This window comes from Aspergillus fumigatus, chromosome 3 (assembly GCF_000002655.1).
Source record: "Aspergillus fumigatus Af293 chromosome 3, whole genome shotgun sequence".
NCBI lineage: Eukaryota > Fungi > Ascomycota > Eurotiomycetes > Eurotiales > Aspergillaceae > Aspergillus > Aspergillus fumigatus.
In genome coordinates this window covers 2,225,259-2,252,185 of record NC_007196.1, presented here as the reverse complement: position 1 = coordinate 2,252,185, position 26,927 = coordinate 2,225,259, and the positions used below count along the sequence as shown (strand labels likewise).

Sequence of the window (26,927 nt, the reverse complement as noted above, 5' to 3'; positions counted from 1 at the left end):
CCAGGCCTGCCTTCTTCGACAAACGGAGATCGTGCGGAGAATGTCACTAGAGCGGAGAATGTCACTAGAGCTCCGGATGTGCTGCTCCAGCGCCCGTTGATCTTATGTTTGGGATCACGACACTTGAGACCTTTCCATCTCTGCAATCCGAGCCATTAACTTGGCCTTCCTTCCCTCTTTCCATGCTTGATCCAAAGTTTCAATCTTGCCTCCAAGCAGGGTTACACATTCAGGCGTCAGTAGAATCATACCCCGGGCGACCGTCGCATCATGCAACAGGAGTTTCGCGCCAATGGGTATCTTACCCAGCCCAATTCCTTCAACGCGTTTCAGCTCGAAAGCTACGGCTCGAGTCCCTGCCGCATCTTGTAGTATCAATCGATGAGGACCGTTGCTAGCACTTCCAACTCCGCTTACTGTTGAATTTGCGTTCCTGTCATTACCAGCACGTGCGGCGCGCTCCTCACTGTCTTCGTCCACGTTGACTGTCCGCACGATCTCGCGCCCCCGAATAGCCTCTCCGCGTTCAATGCGTTCAATCGTTTCAACTTGACTCCATAAACTTGTTCCGATGTCTTCTATATCCACGATTTGCAACGGGATTGGGCCTTGTAGGCAGCTTTCTTGAAGGGAAGTATCGAATATGTCAACAGGGAGTAGGGATGATGGCGTCCTTCTTGATAGCGATTCTCTGAAATCTGAAGCGAGAATCCGGAAGAGAGCAGTTCGAATGATGACAGAGAGCGGGACATTGCGCTGAGATACTGTTGATGAGGAGATGAAGTTATTCAGCCAGGATTGAGATACGGGGAGGGACTTGCTGTTGAGTAGTTCGGCAGAGATATGCGCTTGGATGTTCGCCATCGTGGTTGCAGACTGTATTTAAATCAATCGGAAAATGTACGAGTATACGCAAATTGTGTCATGAGCATATTGATTGCACATATTGCAAGCCAACTAATATCTGAAAGGTGAAACTATTCTCGATTTCTGATCGGATCTGGTTTGGGGGAAGCACAGACCAGTGCTTAACTCCATCTCCTATCATTTACGTTTCTCCCCCCGACTGTCATATCATTTCAAAAATCACTCTGGTGCCTTTCGCTGGCCACAAGAAAGTTCTGCACTGCCTTCATAATGTCGACACTCTCGTCTCCCCGTCCGTCGATTGCTTCCTCTCGCGCACACTCACCCACGCCAGCATCATCACGCCGGCCATCTCTTGACACGTTGAATTCGAATGTCGGCGGAGGTCTAAGTGCTTCGTCAACCCCCTCTACCGCCCGAGCCGTCTCTCCATCTCTCCATCCAAGACGCAATCGCGCCGCACTTCGGGACTATTACAATTTAAGGCCTTCCGCTGCTGATCCCTTAGGCAATGGAAGCAACTTTCGCTCCCGCAGCATCCCCAGACACACTGATGCCGGGGACATGTCCAGTCCGTCATCAGTAGTAGCTACGGGAACAGAATTGGATAGCCCGGACTTCGACCCTCAACGTTATGTTAATCACCTGCTGGCTACTTCTTCGTTGGCGACTGTACTCAAGGCGGAGAATACTCTTGTTGGCGATATAAAGACACTTGACAGTGAACGCAAGGCCCTTGTCTATGACAACTACTCGAAGCTGATCCGGGCTGTGGAAACGATTGGCAAGATGCGCCGAAGTATGGACGAGCGTGGCGCTCCTCTGACTATGACGAAGACTCTCGGTCCGGCTATTGCATTTGTTGCCGAAACGGCCACAGGTCTGATACAGGAAGGCGAAGAGCAGCAGCGGCGCATGCGAGAGGCCAAGGCTACAGACGGAACGGACCGCCGAAAGGCAGAAAAGGAAACGGTCAAGTGGGTTCTTGGAGCACCAAGTCGGCTAGAGAAGCTTCTGTCCGAGGGCAAGGATGATGAGGCCACCAATGATTGGGAGGAGATACGGAACATGCTGGATAAGTGGCAGGGCGTTAAAGGGGTGGCTAAGGTTCGTCAGGCTTGCGAGAAGGCCATGACACGCGATGAAACTCGTTGAGAAAACAGGAAGCACCGTCTCTCAACGAAAGGACTGTGTTGATGAAATCATCCCGCATATGAGCATACTTTATGACTCGATCATCTGGCATTGACACCTCACTGGGGCGTGAATTTCCCATGCTAAATCAATTCGTGCTTTCCGCAACCACCATCAGGACGCCTTGGAAACCAGAAATCAGCTTCATCCACAAGGATCATAAGGACATTCAGCTGGCGTGATAGCAGCCCAAACGCATGGGTCCCGTGAATATGTGCTGCATATGAATCTATGTGATCGCCGATTGCATGCCCTAACGATAGCGCGCTAGTGGTTGAGACAAGCAAAGACCAGCCATGTATTCCCAACCGAGGGAATGGCCTATTCCGAAGCGAAGCGTTGCACGCCATGATGCTGAGGCATTGTGCGTACAGCCCCAAAGAATACCTTGATCTGATACTCGAATCAATGCATACTTCATGCAGTCATCTATTGCGGGATCGATGCATCCGTATATGCAACTGGCTTATGCATTTATCCGTGCTGGCTTAGACGCGGGACTTCATAGACATATATAGGTCGTGTTCTGAAGTGGGAATCACCTTTGCAGCAACATTGGGATTGGTCTAGGTCTCTCATCGGTCGGCCTGCGCACGCAACATGTTAGGCTCACTATCCAGGCACACATTGATGTCAGTGAACCCAACATCTTGTGAGGTTTTGGTATCGCCCACGGTAGTAAAATTCCAACAACAGTGGAGAACTTTGTGTACACCCTCGCCTACTTCATCCTCTTAAGATCTGCACACTGTACCTTGAGGTCACGAAGCGAGCCAATCACTTCTCACCAGAAATTTCCATGTGAGATTGGTTGCATACCGCTTCCCAAGGGCTTCATTGGGCGTTCGCTTCCTGAAACATCATGACACCAGCCAGTCTATTGAGTAGGAAGCTATATAATCGAGCCGTCAGGCATCCTGTCAGCATTCTCAATGGTTCTCAAGCTTAATCGCCCTTACTCTTCAATCACTAGACTGACTTACATTTCAACTATAGATGATCTGCTTTCAAAGGCAAGTTGGGTATGACATGAAAGCATTTGTTTGCTGGGGTTGTGCCTCGTTAGTCAGCCCTTACTACTTTTCTACCACTCTATGTATTCTTGTCTCATTGGTACACCTGTACATAATTTAAATTGCCTATTCAGGAAGTGTTTCCAGCTTCATCCCTTATTCCCCGGTTGTAGGTCACCACACTCAAGTCAAGTGGCTAGAGTACGCTAGGTAGATTGTCCTACGAATATCCGTGTTACAGCACAGTATGCTGCATTATCAACCACCGTATCACAGCCATAGAAGCGTCGTGATAGTATAGAGTACACACTTCTGACGGGTCAATTGTATATTGTAAGGCAGCAACCTGTCTTTCGTAAGCGGTGTGATTTGAAGCTCGTCCCCTCCGAGTCGGTGTGGTGATTGGAGCGGGAGCGCGTGGAATTTTTCTGAAGCTTTCTTTGGCAATTTGGGTCTTCCCGCTTTCCCCAAGAAACCCATCCAACAACTCTCTCGAGTCTCAAGCACAATTTAAGGTATACGAAGTTAAACGATAAGACCTTGAGGTGCCGTCGAGGAGTGAGGGTAAATACGTTCCTCACGTGACCTTGGAGAAAGAAGGAGAAATAAAGGAAGACGCAGATCTCATTCGTCTTTAGGCACGCATCTGTGGAGGGTAGAATCGGTGAAGCGCCGTGGTCATTCTGCCCGCCATACAAACAACATCAAAACCACTTGCTTTCGTTCTTTTCCGGGAACAATCCTAAAGAAAGAGAAGACTGCGCCACAAAGCGTGAATGATGCAGGAATTGTTAGTGCAGTTTGAATTGGAAGTGAGCGCTTAAAGAATCCAGTGGGGCCACTGAGACCTTCCTTCCTATTCTGAACCCATCATTATATAGTGGCCAACATAGGTCTCTACACCGGTCGACGGAATGGCCGCTCAAGATGAGCTCTCAGAAGGCGGCATGGCTGACCTCGTTCGGGCACTGGAGCTCATCCACAACCCTTCGTCAACAAATGACCTCCGCAGGCAAGCCCTGACCTTTGTGGAGTCTCAAAAAGAAAGCAAGCTAGCTGCTCGTAATGGGTTCCTTCTGGCTTCACGGGTAGAAAACGCTCCCTTGGTCCGCTATTTTGGCTTAACGCTCTTGGATCATGTACTGCGTCACACTTCTTTCACCGCCGCAGATCAGGTGGCTATCCTCAGAGACTTTGTTCTCAAGCTTGCTGAGTCTATCCGGCCAGAGGATCCGGCCTATTACCGCAACAAGATCCCGCAGTTATGGGTAGAGATTGCCAAGAGAAGCTGGGGCCTAGACTGGTTGGCTATGGACGAGATTCTTGTGCAGTTTTGGGGAGCCAGTCTTGTACACAAGGAACTTGTCCTTTCGATTCTGGAAACATTGTCAGAGGACATATTCTACCGCGAAGACACCGTCTCATCCTTGCGAGGCACAGATCTCAACAGAGCATTAGTGGAGATCTGCACACCACTGTCAGTCTTTGAGGAGATCTATCCAAAGCGCGAGCACCATGTTGAGCTTCGGTGTGGGACCGAGGGATGGCTCGCAAGGACATGCGAGTTCCTTATCTACTGTGTTGAGAACCTGCAAGCTTCCATACAGGCCAGAGACGCAGCGCTCAAAGCTCTTGCAACACTGAAGTCCATCTTAGTTTGGGCAATCCCCAAGGCCATCATGTCCACAAATTGTGTCTCGAGTATCGTAAGGCCGCTTACCTGTAGTGATGAGCAGGTGTTGTTGGTAAGCCACCTCGGCCTTTTCCCAGCAGCACTACACGAGCAATGCTGAACTATTTATACAGGCTGCGGTTGAAGCACTGCACGCTCTTTATAGCAGGTCGAATTTCGAAATAGAAGACTTCCAGCCTCTCGTGCACTTGATGTACGAAACAGAGTACTTGACTCTTCTACGGAAATTGTACGAGTGGTCCATTGTAGGACCCGACGACATCGACGATACTAGGTACACGATCTCGAAAAAGCTATCCGAGGTAGGAACTTCTAGACCCAGATGCCTGCCATGATCTCGTGCTAATGTACCCGGTAGATGCTCTCGTACCTTGCGGGGTTCCTTGAGGAGAAGGGCTTCTCTCTTGAGACCGCACATGGCATGAACCTCACTTTCTTTTTCCATCTCCTGATCAGTGTCATCCAGAACCAAAGTTTGACCGTGTCGATACCTGTCCTTCACGTATGGTGCAAACTACTCGCGTCCGAGAGGATCGGGAGCACCGATCTGGTCACTGGATTGATTCCCGTTTTGCTTAGCATATGTACTGAGCGACTAATCCGCTGGGAATCGCTACCAGCGGATTCTGATAATCCTACAGTAATCTTTCTAAATGAAGACATTGATACGGTCCCAGAACGGCATGCTTTCGTTGGAAATTACAGAAGATATTGCTCGTCCATCATCGAGACTATTGTTCAGAAAAGACCACAAGATGCTATTCCACATATTCTCGCGGGAGTTGATGCAAACTTGGACAATCTCTACAATGGGGTTGAGCCATTTGACGGTGAGTTGTGGCGGTTTCTGCCAGGGAGTGCTTATGCTAATTTAAGCGTCAGTGAAAACGTTCTCCAAGAACTCTCTTTCATTGATGCGCGCCGACACTCAATTCGCTGTAGTGGAAGCTACACTCAAGGGTTATAACAAATGGGTATCAGGTCATGGCAAAATGCCCCAACAGGATGTATGTTACTTGCAATGTCGGCACTTTTGCGGTTCTAAAACAGTGCACAGGAGCAGAAACGAATAGACTTGGAAAGGACGCTTGAGACATGGGCTTTGAGTCTAATGCAGAGGAACTACGAGGTTCGCCATTCTGTCTTGCGCTTCATCATTGATAACTTGGCTAACTCTTACTGAAGGACCCTATTTTGAAACAGCGCATCATCAAGCTTATCGTTGACATCTCATCCAGAGCTCTTGACAAGAATCCCAGTTTTTCACTTAAAGTCCTTGAGCATATCCTTATGACTCGTCTCCCTGACTTGGTTGAATGCCCGGCTTACTCGGAAGCTGTGAAGGAACTACATGGGCTGGCCAGCCATGAACTCCGACGCCTGGCTATGCGCTATGCTGACTATTTCTCTGTGAGTTGCATTTCAGCGCCTCTGGGATACGTATTTTCTAACAAGAAACTGGAAGACGTTCTACGATCTGCTTGAGCCGAAAATTAAAGAAATCACCATGGCCAACCGGGTGGACGACAAACTCCACATGGAGCACACCTCAATCCTCCTAATTATCATGTATGGACACCTCCAATCCTCTTCTGCCCTGTAGGTCTGAACTAACTGATTAGGCAACGTGCCAACAACGTCGATCCATATTTGCGTGAAACCCGGCTGAAGTCCTTTCTGGAACCTATCAGGAAAGCCTGGCAAGAAGAAGAATTTCGGACCACAAGCTCCTCATTCGAAGGCTTCTGTGACATGCTTGGGCTGCAAAATGTTGGGCCATATATGCAGAAGAACCAAGCGCAGAAGCTGGAAGACTGGTCCGCGGTTCCGCTGGATAATGAGGGGAAGCAGATTCAGGAAACTATGACGAGGAAGTTTCAGGTACTGAGCCTACGCCCACATTGGGGACCTAACTTTGTCACTAATTCGCGCTCCAGCAACTACCTCTGAGGGGAACTAAGACGATGCTCGCAGTCTCTACGGAGAAATTGAAGAAGACCGATCTTGCTTATGATCTTGCGTGCAATATCTGGCACGACATCATTCCCATTATCTTGCCGGTATTATTACAGCTTATCAGGCAAGTACACCATGCCGTTAGAGGTGCTTAGCTGACATATTTTCTGCAGTAATGCTCATGCCTTCCACAATCCGGCGAACTGGGGTGGCCTGCCTCATGACATGCGAGGGGTCGTCGAACGTATCCTGACCGACCGGTTTTGGCAAGCAGGCATATCTACTGGCAGCCGCGACGAGTTCTATGCCAAGATTACTGCGTCGCGATCTTCGCTCGAAGGGTTCGCTTCCTCCGTTCGAGGTAAGGTTCGGGCTGTCCGGGAATCCTGCTACTCAATGCTGTTCAGCATGAGCAGATTGAGGGAGCATTTCTATGGGTTTGCAGAACTTCCAGGTCCTCTTTCGCAAGCTCTCTTCAAGGACTCACCACACTTATCCTCTCACCAATTCTCTGTTCTCCTCAATATTTCCAGGTGCTTGATCGACGATTGCCCCGTCCGTTTCCGAGCACAGTTCCTTCCTCCTATGTTGGCAACGCTCTTCACCAACATTGACAGGAAAGTTACAGCGGAATGGGACCTTATTGAGCAACGCAAAGAGGGACTTGCGGACGGGGATTTGACTGACGAAATGAAGTCAGAAAGTATCCTCCGCCAGTTGACTTATTCCGCGGTGCTCATGGTAGCAAGTCTTTTGGATCCGCAGAGAGGTGGTGCGTGATCTGACATCATGAGGGTTTGCTGCAGGACATAAGACTAACATCCATTGTAGATCCGGACGACGAGCCAGCTGAGCCTAGCGCACCGCAGCCACCTCCAGCACTTTCCGACTCGATTCGGCACTTTGTTCTTTCTTCGCCGGAAATATTTGAACCCGTCATGCTCTTCTGTACACATGCGCTTCGCATGCGGGATACGAGATGCTGTAGCATCATCACTCGTGTTATTCGATCAATCTTGCAGGACTTCGCACCTCCAAATCACAGCCCGACTATAGTCACGATCCGCGAGTTCATTTCCTCGGAAGTTCTCAAGGCCTGCATTACATCTGTGCATGAGCCTTACTTTGTTGACATGCAGAAAGACTTAGCCCAGCTGATCGCCTCGATTTGGGTTCTTTATGGCTCGAGTAGCCCAACACCACGCTCGGTGATTCTCAGCCTTCCTGGAATGGATGAACAACGGGTCGCAAGTACGGAGGCCGCACTTCTACGATCAACGGCAGCGCGGCAGCAACGTGCGCTCGTGTTAGACCTTCTTGAAGGCCTCAGGGGAGTGAGTATTGCAGAGCAAGGCAAGATCTTGGGCTCCCGGGAAGAACGCCGCAAGGCACGCAGTGCCTTGCAAGAGAGATATATGAGCAACGAGATGGAAGGCCAACAAATCAGCAAAGTTGACATCAATGACGGGCCTGATTTGGGTGGTGTTGCCGACATGTTTGGTTAGAGCCGTCCGCCAGCGACTAGCTCGTTTCCTTCAATTTCGGAAATACTCGTCCTGTACAGTACTAGAGGATGGGGGGTTTGATTCGTAATCTCTGCTTGTACTTATTTTTCTCCTATGATTACCCTTTCAATGTCATCAAAATGATAGAGCTAAATAGATTCGCTCTTCTATTCGACTTGGAAGTTTCCCATAGCATCCATAGGATATCATGATACATCTGTTGGACTTGACGCAAATGCATGCATGTAAAGGTGAAAAAGAAATGAATTGCATTGCAAAACTAGGCAAACTCCCCAGAGGCAATATATCTACAGGGCACATTATTGTCTTGAAGACTCCCCAGACATCTCTGACTCCCGTGAAACACCGTTATGACAAGCGGCATTTGATGCACCAGTCAATGCCGTCGGAATCGTATAATGGCACCAGAATGATGACATCTGGCGCAGTAGAGAGATGATTGAGCCTGGCATCACAGCTCGTAACAAATATCATTCCATTTATTGAGTGACCTTGGAAGGGGTATAGACGAAAGTAGGACGAACAAAGCTAAAGCAAACGCAAGAGAAACAAGGTCAGCCAACTGTACCGCACCACTTTCAATCCCATGGGTTCCACATACCGATCGGAATTGTAGACTTTGCTCTCCGTACCCAGAAGCTCCTTCTCACGAGCCTTGTCCGCGAAGTGTCTGCGGACCTGGTCACGGTCTTCCTCAGCCTGGAGCAGCGGGACCAGGTGCAGGCGGGACCAGACCTTCTCGCGGGCGAGCTCGTGCTGTTCGCGGATACCGTAGAAGAGCTTGTAGTAGCCGTAGGCCATGAAGAGGTGCATTCCAACGAGGTAGTAGATGGGTCGGAAGCCGCGGGCAGGGAGGTTACGCTGTGGTTTGGGTTAGTTCTATCGGTAATTTGGGTTCTGCGTTGGGAAAACCAGTAATTGAGAACTTGCCTTGTACTGTACAGGCGCATAGCCCCCCGATGGGGGCATATCCTGAGGCATGGTGACGACTAGGATTGGAGATCTTTAGAACAGGCGAATGGAGGATTGGCCGGAGATGCTGGCGGATGAAGTTGGAGTGGGGGTCACGTGAGTGAGATCGGGATTGAGTAATGAGGGCTGCAGCTGCTGTGATTGGTTGGGGGAGGGTTTTTCCCGAATTTGGGGTTTACATTGGTCCCGCAGTCTAGGTATTATCTTATGTCCCAATAGGACATAGCTTCAATCACTCGTATCCCGTCTTTCCTTGGTTGATCGAAGATGGAGGATGACGATCGGCCTAGAAAATATCCCAAATTAAACCATGATGAAGTGCAGGAGGGATCAGAGCCTGTCATGACCGGCGCTGTGGGAGCCGTTCACGACGATGACGCTGAGAGTGCGGATTCCGACAACCGTGCGTCGCCTTCAAACGATAGGATTGACAACGATGTAAAGCAAGCTTGTGATGAAGAGGGACAAGACGCGCACGGAAAGGATGGACCGCCCACATTGTCCAAGAATCAATTGAAGAAACTCAAACGAAAAGAGCACTGGGAGGCAATGAGGGAGCAGCGCAAAGTGAAACGCAAAGAGAAGTTGGTCGCAAAAAGGGAACGAAGACGAGCCGCTTTAGAACAGGCGAAACAAGAGGGCGCAGAGGCTACGGAAGAAACTCGAAAGGCGTTCGAGTCTACACAAAAGAAATTCCAACGATCAACTCTGCTCCCGGTCACACTCGTGCTCGACTGCAGTTACGATGATTTAATGCTAGACAAGGAACGAGTATCCCTCGGTGCGCAAATAACGCGATCCTACTCCGATAACAGTAGGGCTCCCTTCCGCTCGCACCTGGTCGTTTCATCATTCAACAAGTTGCTCAAGGAGCGGTTCGATACGGTGCTGGGAAAGACACACGAAAACTGGAAAGGCGTTCGGTTTCTGCAGGAGGACTTCGCCGAAGCTGCCGAGATGGCAAAGGAGTGGATGCAAGGTCCTAAAGGCGGCCAGCTCGCAGGAGTTTTCGCTGACAAGGCGGACGCCAAGCCTGAAGATGGCGAGATTGTGTACCTCAGCAGCGACAGTCCCAATATCTTGACGGAATTGAAGCCCTACAGCACATATATCATTGGAGGTTTGGTGGACAAGAATCGCCACAAGGGCATCTGCTATAAATCCGCGGTAGCCAAGGGCATCAAGACCGCCAAGCTACCCATCGGAGAGTATATCCAGATGGCTCATCGTCAGGTACTGGCAACGAACCATGTCGTGGAGATTATGATTCGGTGGCTGGAGCTGGGTGACTGGGGGAAAGCATTCATTCAAGTAATTCCCCAAAGGAAGGGAGGCAAACTGAAATCGGCGGACCATGAGTCTGAAGATCAGACACCACGGGAGAGTGTCGAAGCTGTAGAAGCGGAGCCAGATGGAGAAGGTGCTGCAGCAGAAGCAGGCGAAGGGGGCAAAGAGTAACGTGTGTTTTTGTACAGGCAACTTAACTGTGTATATATTTTTTGCTATTACGCTATGTACACCACTCACGTATGAACGATCCACCTATCCAAAACAATAATGCATGTTAATTGTAGATATCGAATTCTTATTCAGATAGCTATGCTACCATACTCCATATACGGCTAGTCCCATCTGCCACTTGTCAGCACAGCCACAGTCTAACGCCACATTGGTTGCCACAGAAGCCGATCGATGACGGCAGATCAACAGAAAGAAAACATGTGGGTGATTTTCCTCTTGCAAGGACGAGCATCGCAAGAGCCAGTCGTTCAACAGGATAGTTCTTCAGAAAAGAGATCTGCTGCTGAAGCACCATCATTATTTTCTGATGTTAGATCTCTTCTATTGAAATATTCTTGTTCTTGTCCACAGATTCCGTTCTTCCCTTGTGTTTTGCCCCCGTGGCATTAATTTCCTTGCTGACTGCGTGCCTCTGAGCACTACGTACTAATAAGGAAAAATCAGCTGCACCTTTTGAGGTAGCAGCCTCCTGAACCCTCCAGCTATGTTCATGCTCCGTAATGGTAGGTTCTCTCAAATCTGTCTTGTGCTTTCAACGTCTACCTTCTCGTTCACTCTACCCCGCCATACCCCTCCTTACTTTATCTCATCCATTTTAGAACCCTTTCTTGTGCATTGGGACATTTAACCAACTAATTCGGTAACATCACAGTGAGCAAGTTCCTATTTGGAGACACCTCTAAAGAATCCATTATTGAGATCCCTCAAGGCCAGCTGTATTTGGTCCGCCCTCTTTCTCCAAAGGGTTACTCAGAGCTCATCTTCAAAGACGCCGCGGCTACTATACGACGCACCGGTCAGGAGTTTCAGTATCAGCTCGTTATTCAGCGTGCCTATGAGGAAGGTGAGGAAGAGCTTGCCGATGAGGAGGACGAACAAGACCCCAGCAACAGTCTAGACAAGGACGAAAAGGTATTCCTGCTTGACCAAGGCTTGCACTTCCGTGTTGAAGCCCGCGAAGGGGGTTCGAAAATACTAGCTTGGAACGATTTGAGTGGTGACACCGGTGATCTTTTCGAGTTTGTCTGCGATCCATCTGTGCCAGCGGACAAAGTCTCCACCTTCGAGTTAGCAGCGTGGCAGTGTCAGTACGAGAGGAAATACAGGAAGAGCGCTCAGCGAGCAACAGAGCAAGAGCTTCAGGAATTCTCCTTTAAGGGAGAGAAAACCATCCCTGCCGCAAGTCCAATTTCCTCGCCAGTCAAATCACGCGCACACTCTGTAGCTTCTGCCGGAGAGTCCAACGCTGCCATGGCTCGTGACGTCGAGTATTCACGGTCAAAGGGCCTCATAAAACCAGTCGGGGAAGGGGAGGAACGTACAGTAGCGCCGCCCTCTGCGGCGCAGCCAGTGGCCAAGGAGATTCTCGCGAAGGAAAAGGCGGAATTGCACCTTTTCGACTTTCCCAGCGGGACTTTCATTCTTCAGGATCCCAATGTGGTTGCCACTGTGTCTGAAGTGGGCACCTGGCAGTATTGGTTGCAGATCAGTGGGGAGGATAAGGAATGGCTTGGTCAAGCGGTTGTTGCTGACATCAACCCAGTCTTCAATTTTGAATACCTGTCATTCATCTTCAATCATTACGGTGAAGATGGTTCCGCTTACTCATGGCTGCTCCGGTTCAAGGACCAGGCCACAGAAGAGAGGTTTCAAGAGGGCCTAATGCAGGCCCTTTGGGAACAGCTGAATGAAATGAAATGGACCAAGGTCAAGGAGAATGATCGCGAGTACGTGTTGGACGCCTTTCAGGATCTTACAATGGAGGATGCGGAGACTGAAGAACAGGATGAGGCGGAGGCTGAGTCCGAGGATGAAGAGGAGGAAGAGCAGGACGAGGGCCAACGCAGCGAGCACTACGATTCAGACGAAGAGCAGGAGGATGTCACTACGCGTGACGATGACGGCAATGTCAATTCTCAGCTCGCAGTCGGCTACAAGCACGATCGATCATTTGTTGTCCGTGGATCTAAGATTGGGGTTTTCAGGCATACACCGGATAACAACCTGGAGTTTTCGACCAATATTTCTAAGGTCGAGACGCCTAAGGGGAAGCTCTTCAGTCCGAAGAAGGTCATGTTGCATGCCGAGGACCGCAACATGATTCTCCAGAATGGCGATGACCCTCACTCTCTGTATCGTATGGATCTCGAGTACGGCAAGGTAGTCGATGAGTGGAAGGTGCATGACGATATCCCGGTGACCACATTCGCACCAGAAAACGTAAGTTTACATTCTCGCCTTCGTTTGACGCCTAGGTCTAACTAACATACTGCAGAAATTCGCCCAGATGACCTCCGCTCAGCCTTTCATCGGTGTGTCACAGAACGCACTCTACCGCATTGACCCTCGATTGGCAGGAGCCAAACTGGTTGATGCGGACCTGAAACAGTACGCAAGCAAGAACGATTTCTCCGCAGTGGCCACTACTGAGAAGGGATACATTGCTGTTGCCTCCAATAAGGGCGATATCCGCATGTTCGACCGCTTGGGCATCAATGCCAAGACACATATACCTGCCTTGGGAGAGCCTATCATCGGATTGGATGTGTCTGCCGATGGCCGCTGGGTCTTGGCTACCTGCCGAACCTACCTGTTGCTCATCGACTCGCTCCAGAAAGAAGGCAAGAACGAAGGCAAGCTTGGCTTCGAGCGCTCCTTCGCCAAAGACTCGAAACCACAGCCTCGCCGTTTGGGTCTCACTCCGGCGCACGTCGCCCAGTTCCAGCATGAGACTAAGAAGCCCATTTCGTTCACTCCGGCGCGGTTCAACACCGGTGTTGAGTCTCAGGAGACATCCATTGTCACCGCCACTGGTCCTTTCATCGTCACTTGGAGCTTGAAGAAGGTCATTGCCGGCCGGAAAGACCCCTACACCATCAAGCGATATGCAGAAGATGTCATGGCGGATAACTTCCGGTTTGGCTCAGACAAGAATGTCATTGTTGCGCTGCCGAATGAAGTCAACATGGTCGCGAAGAGGACATTCCAGAAACCTACTCGCGAAAGCATTGCAGGACCTCCAGTGACCCCGAGCCGTCGTAGTACCCGATGGGGCAGTCGATTGGGAAGAGACGATATTGTCAATTCTCCCTATTAGATGTTTCACGATGTCACTCGTGGGGTCTTCAGGCCGACGAACTTTCTCTTATCTGTCATTTTATGATTTCTTAATGTGTTATTGATCGCATACCCCTCCTGTTGTCTTTCCAATTTACATTCTATCTTTCGTCCATATTTTGTCCACCCGTATTTCCTACTCCTCAATTTAAAAAGACCAATCGTCACTCGCCGTAAAGCTGGTACCACAATGAAGTACGGGAAGGAAGGTTAGTGGGCGGTTCATGCTTGACATTAGATGTTAGCAAGACTTATCTTTACTATAATTAGCTTAGGTAGCGAGGAAACAATATGACTGCAATCGATGGACATGTTACAGCCACATTGGACCGTGGATATCACGCTCCGCTATGTTACTAAGCTTCGTGTTTTTCCCATTTGACTTTTGGATTAACCAAGATGGAAGACATGCAATCAGGACAGTGGCACGATGGAGAGCCAGCACGCATCGCAGCAGGGTATTATACGGAGGAAAAAGCGTAAGAGAGATCCGGGCCCGTGAACTCACGCCCCGACATACCAAACCTCCACACCGAGGACATCGAACTTGACTCCTTCGTCGGACAAAGGCTCGTTACCGAACGTTTGACATGAGGCACTGACGCCTTTCTCCAAGCTCGAGTCTACCCATAGCCCGTAATGACCGTCTCTGTTGCACATTAGCTGCCAACTTTCGTCTACCCAGTGACGCACTAGGTGCGTTTGAGGAAAGGAACTCACCCCCCACCCAAGCTAAGGAAGCCAGTCTCGCAAAACATCATGTAGTCATTCACGCCGCTATAGGGAAAAGCCTTGAACCGGATCCTCTCCGGCGTGCTGGCACCACTCGCCGCCCCGGCGCCAGTCCCGCCATTGGCCCGCGGTGCCGCGAGGCGGCCATCGCCGTGACCTCGCGAGTCACCACGTAGTGTTGTCGAGCGGCCCGCATGTGTTGTGTCCGCACTGGGGGGCAAGGGCAGGCCGGCGCGCTCGAGCATCTCCTCGGACTGCGGGCCGTTGATATTCAGTAGGTTCGACGGCGATGGCAGGACGCTCGCGCGCCAGAGGAAGCACTCGCCTGTGCCGAAGTAGTGCGAGTCTGGGTGTGGGGGGTCGGTCATGTATGCGCCAAAGACGGCACCGGCGGGGGAGGAGTCGCGGACGATGAGCACGTAGCCCGCCCGCGGGCTGCGATGCGAGAAATCGCGGCAGTGTTCGTAAAGCGTTGAGAGGGAAGCGCCATCGCGGTCGAGGCTGTAGGCTAGACGCCAGGTATCGACGAGCTGGAGGCGGGCTGGGACCAGTAGGCGGATTTCTTCCGCGAGAGCACGGGTGAGGAGTTGTTGTTGGGGGACACCAGGGCCGGGGGTGAGAGTTAGCGGGGTGAGGGGCGGTGGTTGGAAGGGCGATGCGGTGCGGATAGGGACGAAGATATCTGGGGACGTTGTGGATGAGTCGCGGTTGTTTCTGGCGTTCATTTTCCTATTGGGACTGTTGCTGTCTTTGCGCGATGCTTTGGTGATGTTTGGTTCTGTCAAGCGGCGGTAGAGTCCTGAGACGACGTGTGTGACGGGGTAGGAGAAGTAGGATGCGGCCGATTGATTGAAGGAATTGTTCGCTTTCGGAGTGCGAGATCCTGATGTCGAGCTAGATGAGGACGAGGATGCGGTGGCAGTCAATGAGGGCGAATCTCCCTGGGAGAGGGACGACATACGGACAGCGATGGGAAGAGATTCAGCAGGTGAGGGTATCTAAAGGAATTGACAAACGGAGAGAAGGATTTAGAGCTCTGTTTAAATTGAGAAGAAGAAAACTATGGAGAAGAGATCGAGAGAAGACACAGTATGATATAGGCAAAATTGAGACTACTCAAGTGGAGAAGGTGATGATGATTATGATGATGATGATGATGATGATGATGATGGTGATGGCTTTAATAATAGCAATGTGGGGAGAAAACGACGACGACGACGACGCAACTGTTGATCCCAATTCTTATCGCGTCCATCTGCCTCGAGAAATGATAAGCATCTGAAATATGCTGCTATCTTCCTCAGACATTGCTGGATTTAATTCCGATGCTTTTCGCTATCAGTTGAGGACAAACAAACATCTCAAGGAAACGGCAAACAAGCAATGTTAACCAACACTACTTTTTTGTGGGCAAATGGTGGCATGATCACCAAGTTCGCAGCCATCCACGGTAGAGAACTGGTTGACAGACCAAACAATGTACAAAAATGCGACTGAATTTGTTCATGATCATTGTTGAATGCTATAAATAAAGACACAGATTGTTCAGCCCAACTAAGCGACTGGACATGAACGGTTATCTCACAACTGCAGTGACCGATCTATAGCCACCACCCACTTGCCTCATGGTCTCTTCTCCCATTTCCATATCTCGGGCCATCAAGAAAGCCATGGTTCAGCTACAGATAAAGCACTAACAGACCAGCCGGACTGATCCTCCGAAATGAGGCAAACGACGCCATAGTGACTTTTGCCTCAGCAACAGCCAATATATATTGATGCGCATCTCGCAACACCAAAGCGCACAGCAAGCACTCATCCATAGCATATCAAGGTCTTTATTGCGAGGAACTATAACCGTCACTCGCACGCTCAGCAACATATTTTTGAACGATCCATTGGGCCAATAACAAGAAGCATCAATATGACCGCTGGTCCGTCAGACAGACGAGCCACACAGGAAACCACTACTGTTCCGGGGAACCGTAGGGGCTCGCGACTTCGGCGAAAGCCCACCCCCGAGCGAAAGCGTCAGTATAGCGCAGGTTCTGGCGCGCGGCGGCGCTCTCGATCGCGCTCCCGCGCTCCTTCTCGGTCCCGATCTCGAAGCAGGATTTTGCAGGAATGAGCGGATGAGTCGAAACCACTGGCCAGGTTGGATGAAAGATGTATGTAATGTATGATTTTGTATAAAGGGAATGAGAGAGCATGCATGCATACATACTTGACTAAAGTTCATGGTGGTAATTGGACTTGTAATGAGATGCCATAGTATGTAGTCTTGACCTGTTGCACAATTGTTCTATCAATTGACTGCCAGTCTATGAGGGATATCATGGTAGGAGCAAGCAGTGACATCTTGCTGTAAAATATGTAATGTATGCTGAACTTAGCAATGATTCTAAAGCGGAGAACAAACAGCACATCGCTGGAGATGGTATCATAATTGCAAGCCATATCATACATAGTACATCGCAACATCAAACATCAAACATCAACCCCGGGATCCCTTTGGACGAAGATCCACAGTCTCAAATTCCAACCCTTTGGCTTCATAGACGTGCCCAGGTCGCAGCGCATCGGTGTAAATATTAGCTTCCGCATGGGGATGAAATAGCCCACTCTGCGTGCAGTTCAGGACCGTCTTAAGCCCCGGGGGATCAGTCAGTCGGAACACACCCCAATCAGGGGATTTACTTGGCGCACAAACAATCGCGATGCTCTCAGGGAGCATCACCTGGTATCCACAATGCGTGTGAAGGTCCCTCGAACTCATAAAACAAGTCTGTGTGGGGTGCGTATGGATCCAGCCTAACACCATCAAATCCTCGGAATCGCAGTAGTCAAAGATCGCAGACTCGTTTACGGTTTCGCATGTGTCTGACGTCGCCGTTTGTTCTGGAATAAGCAGCCTAGAGACAAATAGTGCGTTCGAAATCAAAGTTCCGCACAGGATGCCGCACGTCTCTAGGTTGCGTCGCGTGTTAGGGCCCGCTATGGCCAAAAAATGCGTTCGTAGATCGGGAGGTAGCCACACGGTGCGCAGCGGTGTCCCATTCTCTAGATATGCCGACGGCTTGAATGTGAAGCTGGAGGGGTTCAGGTCTGGACGTGAGTTTCCGCCAGCTGCCAACGGCTGTCCCTTCTCTGGAACAGCCGGGGCCGGGGTCGACGAGACCTTGTCGGGCAGTAGTGGCGGGGTCGCTCCGTCAGTAAATGACGGATGACTTGATCCGAATCGCTCCTTTGGCGGTGGCAATGGAGCTTCCAAGCGCAAGCTGTTTCCATCTCGGGACACGTTCGTCGACGCAGATGGCAAAGGCTCCAGCGGTTTTGTCCGGGGGACGGAGGGATAACTGTAGGTGCTAGTTGATGGCTCTGCAGGCTTCAATTGCTGCGGACGAGCGTTCGCATGAGTTTGCTGGTCGATGTTGAGTCTCACATTTTGAATCCGGCGGCTCAGGTCATTGTCCATCCCAGGTCCATCTTTATCCGTTGCAATTTCCCAGTTGTTCCAGACACCCGCCGTACGCCGGCTTTGCTCCTCTTCTTGTGGCACACCAGCCTGACGCAAGGCTTTCCTGACGGTTGCCCTCCGGCTGATCTCTGTCCGTGCAAGCTGCACTGCCAAATCTCTGTTCTTCCCTGCCTCCAAAGGTTCGACTACTCCCGCCAACGCGGGGTCATATGGTTGCACCTGCTTCGACGAGGTTGTTTCCTGATGCGAAGTCCGAGCTTGACGTTCGCGCATCAACTGGACGTAATGCTCATATCGTTTATTGATCCGGGGTTTCAGCGCCTCTAATTTCCCTAGATTGATCCGTACGTCCTTCTCGGCCTCCATGAGAGCCTTTCTGTACTTTTCATCTTTAGCATCGGGGTGGTTTGCTAGGTTCACGAGTACTAGTTGCGCATGTCGAAATAACAGTAGGTATGTTTGCTCGTCATGGCCTTCCCGTTCGTATATTCGAGCCTAGGATGGAACAGAAAGTGAGCCTTGAAAGCTGAGAAGGTTGCTGGGTATCCTACCTCTCTGAGGAGCGTGGACGCGGTCCTCAACCAGTTTCGTAGCGGTATAAGGGGGTTGTACTCGTAGTCTTGCGCAATCCGTGTGATCTTCTCCACGCTCTGAGGTGGTGACGCCCCCATGCCCGGTGTGGGTGCATGCGAAGCCATGATGCGCCTGAGCAAGTAAGTCTACGTGGGCAGACTTCTGGGGATCTGATGTCTAATGGTTCCAGTCCAGGTAATTTAAGAAACGGAAACGGTCGGGTCAAGCGCGATGTGACTTCAGTTCTGGTGCAACTACCAGCTGATGTTATGGTGGGGGAGGCCTCATTTAGGCAGCCAGACCTTGGTAGCTCGGATCTCAGGCAGTAGCTACGGGGTCGGTAATCACAACTTTGGAAAAGCACAGTATCAGAGTCAGAGATAGAATGACATTCGAGTTCAGATGAAGACGGAGTCTTGATGTTATGGGGGATTGGGGAACTTGACTACTTTGATCCTGCGGGTGGAGCTTCGAGTTTAAAGCTCCCTCCTCCGCTATCACTTCTCCGACGTCTTTTTTGCACTTCTAAATAATCTTTGTTCAGACTGGGAGACTACCCACAATCAGCATGGAGCTGCTGTGCGGGTTTAATTATTTATACCATAATATTTCTGACTGACTAAATTCTATCCAGTTGCATTGAGCACGCATCAGCATCAGCATCAGCAAGATGAAGCCGAGTCGATGGGCGCCACTCGCTCGATTTCCGCTAACAGGACTTCTGAACAAGCAAACCCCCAACCCGCTGAGGAGGAAGAGGCTACATAAACCGGAGATCGTCAGTGAGAGCTTATGTGGTCAGTGGTGTGGGATAAGAAAAAACATTTACCCGTGAACGATGCTGACATGCCTGTGTCGCAGATGACATCCTTCAACGCCTCGGGCCGTATCTCCCTCGAAAATCGCCAGTAGATATCCTTGATCTCAGGCCCGGTGCTGGATTATGGTCGTCCAAAGTGAATGATTATCTGTGCCCTCGACGCCATGTACTTGTGGAACCCAATATCAAAGTCTTCGGACCGATGCTCAAGACGCTTGTCGAAAGCAAACCCTGCTACAGTCTAGTTTCTCAAGATATACACGATCTCGATGAGGATTGGCACGGATTTCTCGCCAAACATCTACCGGAACAGGGGCTCTTCAACTGCGATGCTTCGGGCGCGTTGGCTAAAAACGATTCGCTACTAGTTTTGGCCAATGTGCCTCCGAACGCTTCCAAACTGGATCACTACACGCCGGCGCGATCATGGTCGGCCCTCATGGAGGCCTGTATGCGGCAGTCCGGCCTCCATACATATGGGAGTGTCCGTGTTATTGCCACACTGCCTTTGTTCGAGGCGCAGACGATCCTTCCACGATCAGTGTCCAATCGCAGCCGTCCGGCTTTGATCACGGAAAATGTCGCTTTACACGCCTTTGAAGTCGCATCGACTCAGGATCCAAGCGTCTGGACTATGGCCAAGGGATGGGACCTAGCAGCTGCCAACGCGGCACGTGTCGCTGAAAGGAGCGCGCAACACAATGTTATAGTTCCTGCAGGTCGACAAGTCCCGCCGGTACCCTTGGCTCCAGAGGCGCCTGAGCCGGGGCACTCTCCCTATCCCTATGTATCTCGCCTCAAAACCGATATGCACGACAGGATCTTGAAAACGATCAAGACTGCGGAGAAGTCTCCCAGTGATATCGCCTTGAAGAAAAAGAAACAGAGGGCACTGATCCAATTGAGATACGACAATCGGAACTCATTCCTTCGCAAAGAGCTGGCGGACAAACAGATCAAGATCGACGAGCTCAATCGATCCCTGGCGCGTAAGGCTGCAGATTCCACCGCCGACTTGCAGGATCTCCAGCCGATCCTGGACCAGATAGGTTCCCTCAAAGCCGACATCGCCAAGCTAAGTTCCGAGGTCCACTATGAAGTCCTCCACCACGTCCCGAACATGATTGACGACGCCCGCAGCGCGCTCTCCACCGGCAGCTTCGATGATGCAGTCCTCCTTTGGGACCGGCGCCTGTTTGAGCCCCTCCACATCCAGCCCGAGGAACTCTACCCCAGAGAAACCGACATGACTATGATCTACTTCGAGGCCGACGCCAATCCCCCCATCATGCGCCTTTGCAACCAGGTCGACGAGGCCTCCAGAGCCGATCTATATCGCATTTACGAGGCCGTCTCCCTCATTTTTGGCAGCCGCAGCGCAATGCCCGTCTCCGAGCTTCTCAATGCTCTCTTTCCCAACCGACCCATCAACGACCTCGTCCGCGCCATCCCCAGCCTAGCAACGCATGCTGCCAGAACGCCCAAGCCGAACTTTGACAGCCTTCCCAAAACCGTCCACGGTCGGCCGGGAGAAGACCCCAGCAAACAACTAGACCCTGTGTTCAATTTCCAGGAGAACCTAGATTATGACCTGAGCGACGTGCGGATCCGCTGTCTCTCCTCTATCACGCTGTGGGAGATCATCCTGGAGTATCAGAAAGAGAACGATACGGAGGTCAACGTGGTGCAGTTGAATCGTCTGCTTGGGGGAACGTTGACCTCGTTCCGGGCTGGTGAATATGGCATGGAACCTAAAAAGCTTAGATAGCATTGCCTTTTTGTACTATACGCACTTTAGCCTTGTACTATAGCCATAATCGCCTTGTATCATTACCATCATCAATAGAATCAATCATACATACCCTATTTCTTCAAGGTCATGGGCAAGATATATCCCGGGCATATGAAATCCAACCCTTCCCTATATAATGTGATCTAGTACATCACAAGTTAACAACCCAGATCCGATCCAATAGTATCTGCTGGCTATTAGAGCTTATCCCTACCCTAAGACTAAGGATCATTCTTTAAGAGGAAGGACTTTCAGGGCCTGATTCTTACCTGGGATCCCCGGAATTCAAAAAGACCTTTTGTTGCTGAGTTGGACTGGATCAAAAAGCTCAAATTTCATAATGGGATATATCGGTTTCCATGGCGAAGCGTAGCGGAGGCAGGTCAGAGCTGCCCGTGACATTGTCCACGCCGACATACCCTAGGGAAGGGAGGGTTGGCCTGACGCAAGTAACCTACGTCTACATGGAATATACACCAGATTTTCACGGATAGTAATACAACATGGCATTTTTGATCTGCCTTTTTGGATACAACCTCGAGTGCATCTCGCGGCAAGGATACTTATCACACATAGCAGGCTGATAGCACGTTCATACACTGTATACCCAGAACCCAACGTTTCCACAAAACAGCCATAGCAAGAAAAGACAAGTATATCGTATCCACGTCAAAATGGTCCAGAATCTATAAAATCTAATCGGGTATCCTTTATAATGTTTTGTTTAATACAAGAGAAGAAGAGAAGAAGAGAAGAAGAGAAGAAGAGAAGGGTGCCGGCCGTAGCCACGACAAGGCAATCAGAGACGAGAGGGAGAAACTTCAGATCATCCAATAAGCCGAAGGGTTGAAATTCTAGTTGATCAGAGAATGAAGGAGGGAAAACTGGTGTTCACCACCAGCCCCAGCCAGTCGGCAGGATCGATGCGCTGGGACGGATCCTTAGCAATGGCTGGCTTGACAATCTGCTCGACTATGCCCTTTCTCGGGATGCGAGTGCCACTCTGGCTCGAACGAGCAAAGTCAATGACTTGATGGCCTTCACGGGCCATGGCAAGACGCTGCATGCTGCTTGTGCCCGGGTAGAGTAAGAGATCTCCCGTCGCAGCTGCGAGGAGAGTCACTGCGAGAGAGAAGACGTCTGACGCTGGAGTCGGGACGACGTCAGGGGACTTGAGCGCCGAGATGGACAAGAGTTCGGGGGCGGTGAATGGTGGCGTCAGGGCTGTCAGGGCCGTGCCCTCGGTTGCGGAGGTGCAGTCGCCGATGGGGTGCGCAGAGGAAAAGTCTGCGAAGAGCGGCTCAAAGGGGAATTCGTCGGAATCCAGGTCGTTGGCAATAGGGCGGGGGCGCAATAGAAAATTGTTAGGTTTGATATCACCATGGACCATTCGAGCGCCGTTATGAAGCCAATCGAGTCCCGCGACAAGCTTCTTCGCGAGACCGTGCCATTCGGCCATGCCTTGAACGGGGTCAAACATCGTACTGGTGGACATGTGCTTCTTGGCTGCACTAGCCTTTTCTTCAATATAGGCTGAGAGGGCAAGCGGCACAGCGCCCATGACGATGGCATGAGAATCGGCAATGTAGCCGTGGAATGGCACGATATGGTCCGCGCAACCAGCAACCATGCTCAGACGGGTCAGCGCTAGGGCCTCGGCGTCAAGCACTGGGGGCGCATCGCGTCGCCCAGGCATTTTAACGGCCACCACGCGGCTTCCTGATGCGGGCGAGCTTGGAGGGCTCAGTGCAGCTGGGATGGAAGGTGCGCGGGAGGAAGCCATGTACACGACGCTCCAAACGCCACGGCCAAACTCCAACTTGCGGCCCTTGGAGTCATAGTGGAACTCCAATTCGTCAGAGAACTTGTGTGGCGCAGTTACATTCTGATGGTCAGATGGTACGGCGTCATGCAGCTGTCCTCCTGAAAAGGGCACAGGAGATATTGAGCGACTTGGTGTGTCGACTCCGGGCGAGCTGCGGCCATGACTGATAGTTGGGGTAATTGGAGGGGTTGGCTGTGACCCTTTTGGAAGCTGGGGGTGCTTGCCGTCTTGGGTGCCAGTGTGGACCGAAAGACGAATCGGCATATTAGGTGCCGCCATGATGAATAGTAAGTTTAATGCACCTGCGGTAGGTTCGCCTGGATTGTGCTGCAGTAGTTGGGCAGTACGCGTGGTAATCTGGTCACTCGGTTATGATGAAAGGCCACTTGAAGGGCCAAGGAATGCGATAAAGCGTCGTCACTGATCTGCACAGATGTCGTGTATATGGGCTCGCAATGTGAAAAAACAATAAATGCTAGTATAAGTAGCTGATATGCAGAGGCGATTGGTAATAATGGTGGAAAATGCGTGGGATTACTTCATGTAAGCGGCGTTATATGCGTCAGAAATTATATAGATGTCTGACGCAATAAGCGAGTAAGTAATAGGTAGACAACGGGCAACCAAGGCGCATACTCTGGATTAAGCGACAAGACGAACGAACACAATCTATGGGTTCTATAAAGGCCACGAGTCTGGGGAACGAGTATTTAAAGATGATGTGAGTGGCAATGCGTGTGACCCGGGTGACAGAGGAACCTCGTGGTAGGATCCAGGCCCAGACGGAGACGGGTGGTCAGAGGGAACTAGGAGCGGAAGAAGACAATGTGAGGGAGAAACGAAAGCGACGAAAAACCGAAAACATGATGGAAGCCACTGCAAGAGGAATAAGATCGAGGGAAGGAAAGGAAGGAAAGACAAGATAAGGGTGATTGAAGAGAGTAAAAGGAAAAAGAGAGAGAGAAAAAAAAAAAAAAAAAAAAAAAAAAAAAAAAGCAAATGGTCTCGACCAGGGAGAATCGAGTCACAAAAAGTGGGAAAAGTTCGGGGATCGACGAGGAGCTTAATTAATTGACAATGTTAAACCTGAGAGACGGAGGACGATGGAATGAAAACCAAGGAAATACTATTTAGTACACCACAATCTGAGTAGAAGAACGAGAAGGATTCGGAGGAATACGCCGACTATTGCTGTTCATTTACTACGGTTACACTTGGAGTCAGCCATACGGAGTTCACGAAGTAGTTTGATAAATTATTCGGCAGTTTTATTGCTTTAGGCAAGGTAGCACTGCCCTGGCTGTCACAAGGGTTACAGTGACATGAATCCTGTTTGGTAGACCTGAAATTAATGACGGCCAATCCTCTTCCACTGGCAACTATAAGACACCATGTCATTCATCTATACCCTTCAACTTGACAAGACTCTCACCCTGTCCATCTGTATCACGTCCGAGACAGACTACACTGATGCTTGAAATGACTATTTGCCATTTGCGTTTTTCGAGATCACTCATGATTTGCCTGTCGTAATGGGTACGGTAAGTAATAATTTACTGCGAACAGGGTCTTGCCTGCCTTAGCCTTCGGCTTGTGCAGTTCCCTGACACGGCCACTAAACGCAAATAGGTCTAGTTGGGTCCTAAATTGACCCGGTTGACCCAATATGGCAATCCGGTGGATTTTGGTTCGTCTCCGCTCGGGACGCCACGAAATTACCCAGAAGCGCCCAAACGGCTGCCATATCCGTGTCACGGAAAAGCAGTAGTTAGGTAATCAGACAGAGAAAAACGGCCTCGGGCAGGGGATAGGTCTGATAGAGCATTCGACCTGACGATAACATAATAGTCCTCCTCGAAAACCGATAGTCGTACCCCGATCTTAGTTCAATCTTTGTTTTCGTATGCAAGAGGCCCTTGCCTATTCCTAACTCCGATCTATCGTCGCGACAAGTTCGTAGCCAGTCTCCACCCCCACGTGTAAGGGCGCAGACTCTCAGCCAAGGAAATTTCCTGGCTATTGGGACTTTTGCATAGTGTGAGATATGAGGGATATCTTCTCCACACTTTACGCAAGCTAGGGTCTGATCCTTGCTCGAGAACGAATTAAGAACACTGATTAACCCTGCACTAAGCCTCGACAGTCCCCAGCGCCTCCGACTGCCTTCGAAACCAGTTTCAACTGCAGTACGCAACGTCATTGCGAATATCTTTTATTCTAGTCGGTAACTAAGAGATGTTCCGCTTCGGAATTACTCCAGCCTCGCTACAGTAGATTCAGCCTTGTGCTTCGCAGATTGTGGGGATATTCTTCTATCTCCCAAGCCGCCCCAAACTAATGACCATAGCTCCATGAATGACATAGACCTGCGATTCGTTGAAATCAGCTCATGCAGTCCTCATAGTTGACGCGGGGTAACAGCCTGCAGTAGCAATTTAGATAGCTATCTAACCGCTCAGGGTTGTTAAAAATAGCACTAGGGGGGTATATGTGTCTTTGATATCGTAAAAATACGAACATCAGGAAATCAAGGAGTCATCAAACCAGCTTCCCTGAAGTCGATTTCTGTTACGCGAACTTCGGCAGGCGATATGTTTGTTTTTTTGTGCCATTGGTTCCACTGCCTCACCATTTATCTGAGCGGCATCAGAATGCCCAAGCAAGTGATAGGCCTGGAACAGCTGATGCACGTATTCAAACCAGTTTCTTGATCATATCCTGCATGTCAGCCGCCTGAGAACTCCATCAAACCAGTCCGGATTCCAGAGACACTGGCGACAACCTGTCGATCACTCTTTGCATCACCTCGCAGTTGTCACGCATCCAATCTCTTCATCCCACCTAATCAAGCTCCGGATGACTTCCCCTCAACGTACCCTTTCAAGTCCCGTACCCAAATCTCAAAGTTCTCCTTCAATCGATCCCCAAACATCCATCGCACAATATACACCAGATACCCAACCTGGGCCTCCCAATTGCGCACCTCAGTTTCCCGCCTCATCTGCCCATCTTCCCCTGGAACCTCTACCTCCACAATCTCGTGTACCCTTTCCGCCGTCAGCAGCGACGCAGGAAATCCGCCCTTGGCACTGGGGTCACTGGCCCACACAATCCGCCCGGCATTCTTGGCGCTGGGATTGGGCGGTTCAAACTCGATGACTGCAAGCTGTGTATCGTTTACCCTTTGTGGTTTAGTTGACGAGGGATACATGTGTACGTGAAAGGTCAGTTTGGTTCCCTTTTGAAGGATCGGGGAGAGGGCGTCGGGAGAGGCATCGAGGGTGTCTGGTTGTTCGCGAATGGTGACGCGCGGAACAAAGGTGTTCCATCTTGGCCAGGTTGAGGTGTCGATTAGGGCGTTCCAGACATCTTGTAAGGGTGCGTCAATGCGCGTAGCACTGTTGAGGTGGAGGACGGCGTCGGATGCGGAGATGTTGGGAGTCGAGTTGGAGCTAAGGGACGGGGATGCAGACGTAGATGCCATGATTCTTTGTGATTGCGTAGAGCCAGTGACCCAAGTCAAGTATCAATAGTGTGGTGGTTCGAGCTGTCTAGCTGGAATCGCCCAGGGTGGTAGTTGTCGATGTTGTTTATGTACTCCGTAGATCACGATGGCCCACTGTCTCCACATAAGCTTGAGTTTACTACGGAGTAGGTCAGGTGCAAGAGTCAGACTGAGCCTGAGGCTACAAGGCCGTCCGCCGTCGATCTGCCAACTCCAGATTCCGATTGAGATTCAAAGCAGGCACTGGAAAACTTCATCTCCAGATGGTAATAACCTCGGCTAGTCACTGAGATACTGTTCAGTGTGGGGTAACCCATTGTCCCCAGTTTCCGTCCTAATTCCT

At 50.5% G+C, this 26,927-nt stretch overlaps 11 protein-coding genes across 11 annotated transcripts; 5 read left to right on the top strand and 6 right to left on the bottom strand.

The window, feature by feature from the left end:
* Window positions 1-114: 114 nt before the first annotated feature.
* AFUA_3G08800 (OB fold domain-containing protein) lies at window positions 115-864 on the bottom strand (the record flags this gene model as incomplete). The annotated part of the gene is made up of 1 exon (XM_749643.1): window positions 115-864. The coding sequence occupies one exon, from the start codon at window positions 862-864 to the stop codon at window positions 115-117; it is 750 nt and encodes a 249-aa protein (XP_754736.1).
* A 182-nt stretch (window positions 865-1,046) lies between these two features.
* Window positions 1,047-3,059, top strand: AFUA_3G08790 (COG1/VPS51 family protein). The gene has a single exon (XM_749644.2). It carries the CDS (start codon window positions 1,138-1,140, stop codon window positions 2,020-2,022), a length of 885 nt encoding a protein of 294 aa, XP_754737.1. The 5' UTR covers window positions 1,047-1,137; the 3' UTR covers window positions 2,023-3,059.
* A 473-nt stretch (window positions 3,060-3,532) lies between these two features.
* On the top strand, window positions 3,533-8,228 carry AFUA_3G08780 (karyopherin MSN5; the record flags this gene model as incomplete). The annotated part of the gene is made up of 11 exons (XM_077804379.1): window positions 3,533-4,819; window positions 4,881-5,069; window positions 5,126-5,597; window positions 5,650-5,774; window positions 5,825-5,896; window positions 5,953-6,177; window positions 6,233-6,336; window positions 6,390-6,648; window positions 6,705-6,847; window positions 6,897-7,495; window positions 7,555-8,228. The coding sequence occupies exons 1-11, from the start codon at window positions 3,989-3,991 to the stop codon at window positions 8,226-8,228; spliced, it is 3,693 nt and encodes a 1,230-aa protein (XP_077660535.1). The 5' UTR covers window positions 3,533-3,988.
* A 252-nt stretch (window positions 8,229-8,480) lies between these two features.
* AFUA_3G08770 (putative NADH-ubiquinone oxidoreductase subunit GRIM-19) lies at window positions 8,481-9,290 on the bottom strand. The gene is made up of 3 exons (XM_749646.2): window positions 9,180-9,290; window positions 8,851-9,110; window positions 8,481-8,777 (listed from the first exon to the last, which is right to left on the bottom strand). The coding sequence occupies exons 1-3, from the start codon at window positions 9,228-9,230 to the stop codon at window positions 8,729-8,731; spliced, it is 360 nt and encodes a 119-aa protein (XP_754739.2). The 5' UTR covers window positions 9,231-9,290; the 3' UTR covers window positions 8,481-8,728.
* A 198-nt stretch (window positions 9,291-9,488) lies between these two features.
* On the top strand, window positions 9,489-10,679 carry trm10 (tRNA (guanine(9)-N(1))-methyltransferase; the record flags this gene model as incomplete). Its single annotated transcript, XM_749647.1, has 1 exon — window positions 9,489-10,679. One exon carries the CDS (start codon window positions 9,489-9,491, stop codon window positions 10,677-10,679), a length of 1,191 nt encoding a protein of 396 aa, XP_754740.1.
* Window positions 10,680-10,789: 110 nt separating this feature from the next.
* Window positions 10,790-13,839, top strand: AFUA_3G08750 (uncharacterized protein; the record flags this gene model as incomplete). Its single annotated transcript, XM_749648.2, has 4 exons — window positions 10,790-11,109; window positions 11,201-11,245; window positions 11,395-12,962; window positions 13,018-13,839. The coding sequence occupies exons 1-4, from the start codon at window positions 10,914-10,916 to the stop codon at window positions 13,837-13,839; spliced, it is 2,631 nt and encodes an 876-aa protein (XP_754741.1). The 5' UTR covers window positions 10,790-10,913.
* A 93-nt stretch (window positions 13,840-13,932) lies between these two features.
* Window positions 13,933-15,550, bottom strand: AFUA_3G08740 (putative oxidative stress response protein Oxr1; the record flags this gene model as incomplete). Its single annotated transcript, XM_749649.2, has 2 exons — window positions 13,933-14,508; window positions 14,580-15,550. The coding sequence occupies 2 exons, from the start codon at window positions 15,548-15,550 to the stop codon at window positions 14,364-14,366; spliced, it is 1,116 nt and encodes a 371-aa protein (XP_754742.2). The 3' UTR covers window positions 13,933-14,363.
* A 1,535-nt stretch (window positions 15,551-17,085) lies between these two features.
* Window positions 17,086-18,767, bottom strand: AFUA_3G08730 (putative endosome-associated ubiquitin isopeptidase (AmsH); the record flags this gene model as incomplete). The annotated part of the gene is made up of 2 exons (XM_749650.2): window positions 17,086-18,564; window positions 18,621-18,767. 2 exons carry the CDS (start codon window positions 18,765-18,767, stop codon window positions 17,086-17,088), a joined length of 1,626 nt encoding a protein of 541 aa, XP_754743.2.
* A 545-nt stretch (window positions 18,768-19,312) lies between these two features.
* AFUA_3G08720 (uncharacterized protein) lies at window positions 19,313-21,403 on the top strand (the record flags this gene model as incomplete). Its single annotated transcript, XM_749651.2, has 2 exons — window positions 19,313-19,439; window positions 19,504-21,403. 2 exons carry the CDS (start codon window positions 19,313-19,315, stop codon window positions 21,228-21,230), a joined length of 1,854 nt encoding a protein of 617 aa, XP_754744.2. The 3' UTR covers window positions 21,231-21,403.
* A 691-nt stretch (window positions 21,404-22,094) lies between these two features.
* On the bottom strand, window positions 22,095-24,039 carry AFUA_3G08710 (protein kinase domain-containing protein). The gene is made up of 2 exons (XM_749652.2): window positions 23,716-24,039; window positions 22,095-23,660 (listed from the first exon to the last, which is right to left on the bottom strand). Exon 2 carries the CDS (start codon window positions 23,356-23,358, stop codon window positions 22,117-22,119), a length of 1,242 nt encoding a protein of 413 aa, XP_754745.1. The 5' UTR covers window positions 23,359-23,660; window positions 23,716-24,039; the 3' UTR covers window positions 22,095-22,116.
* A 1,225-nt stretch (window positions 24,040-25,264) lies between these two features.
* Window positions 25,265-26,800, bottom strand: AFUA_3G08690 (SRPBCC domain-containing protein). Its single transcript, XM_749653.2, has one exon. The coding sequence runs from the start codon at window positions 26,561-26,563 to the stop codon at window positions 25,925-25,927; it is 639 nt and encodes a 212-aa protein (XP_754746.1). The 5' UTR covers window positions 26,564-26,800; the 3' UTR covers window positions 25,265-25,924.
* Window positions 26,801-26,927: the final 127 nt, after the last annotated feature.

Excerpts from the sequence above, each read along its gene's own strand:
- AFUA_3G08790 (XM_749644.2), top strand. The coding sequence starts at position 1,138 with ATGTCGACACTCTCGTCTCCCCGTCCGTCGATTGCTTCCTCTCGCGCA.
- AFUA_3G08770 (XM_749646.2), bottom strand. The coding sequence starts at position 9,230 with ATGCCTCAGGATATGCCCCCATCGGGGGGCTATGCGCCTGTACAGTAC. Across the intron at positions 9,111-9,179 it reads ATGCGCCTGTACAGTACAAG|CGTAACCTCCCTGCCCGCGG; the intron begins GCAAGTTCTCAA and ends CCCAAACCACAG. Across the intron at positions 8,778-8,850 it reads AAAGTCTACAATTCCGATCG|CTTTGTTCGTCCTACTTTCG; the intron begins GTATGTGGAACC and ends CGTTTGCTTTAG.
- AFUA_3G08710 (XM_749652.2), bottom strand. The coding sequence starts at position 23,358 with ATGGCGGCACCTAATATGCCGATTCGTCTTTCGGTCCACACTGGCACC.
- AFUA_3G08690 (XM_749653.2), bottom strand. The coding sequence starts at position 26,563 with ATGGCATCTACGTCTGCATCCCCGTCCCTTAGCTCCAACTCGACTCCC.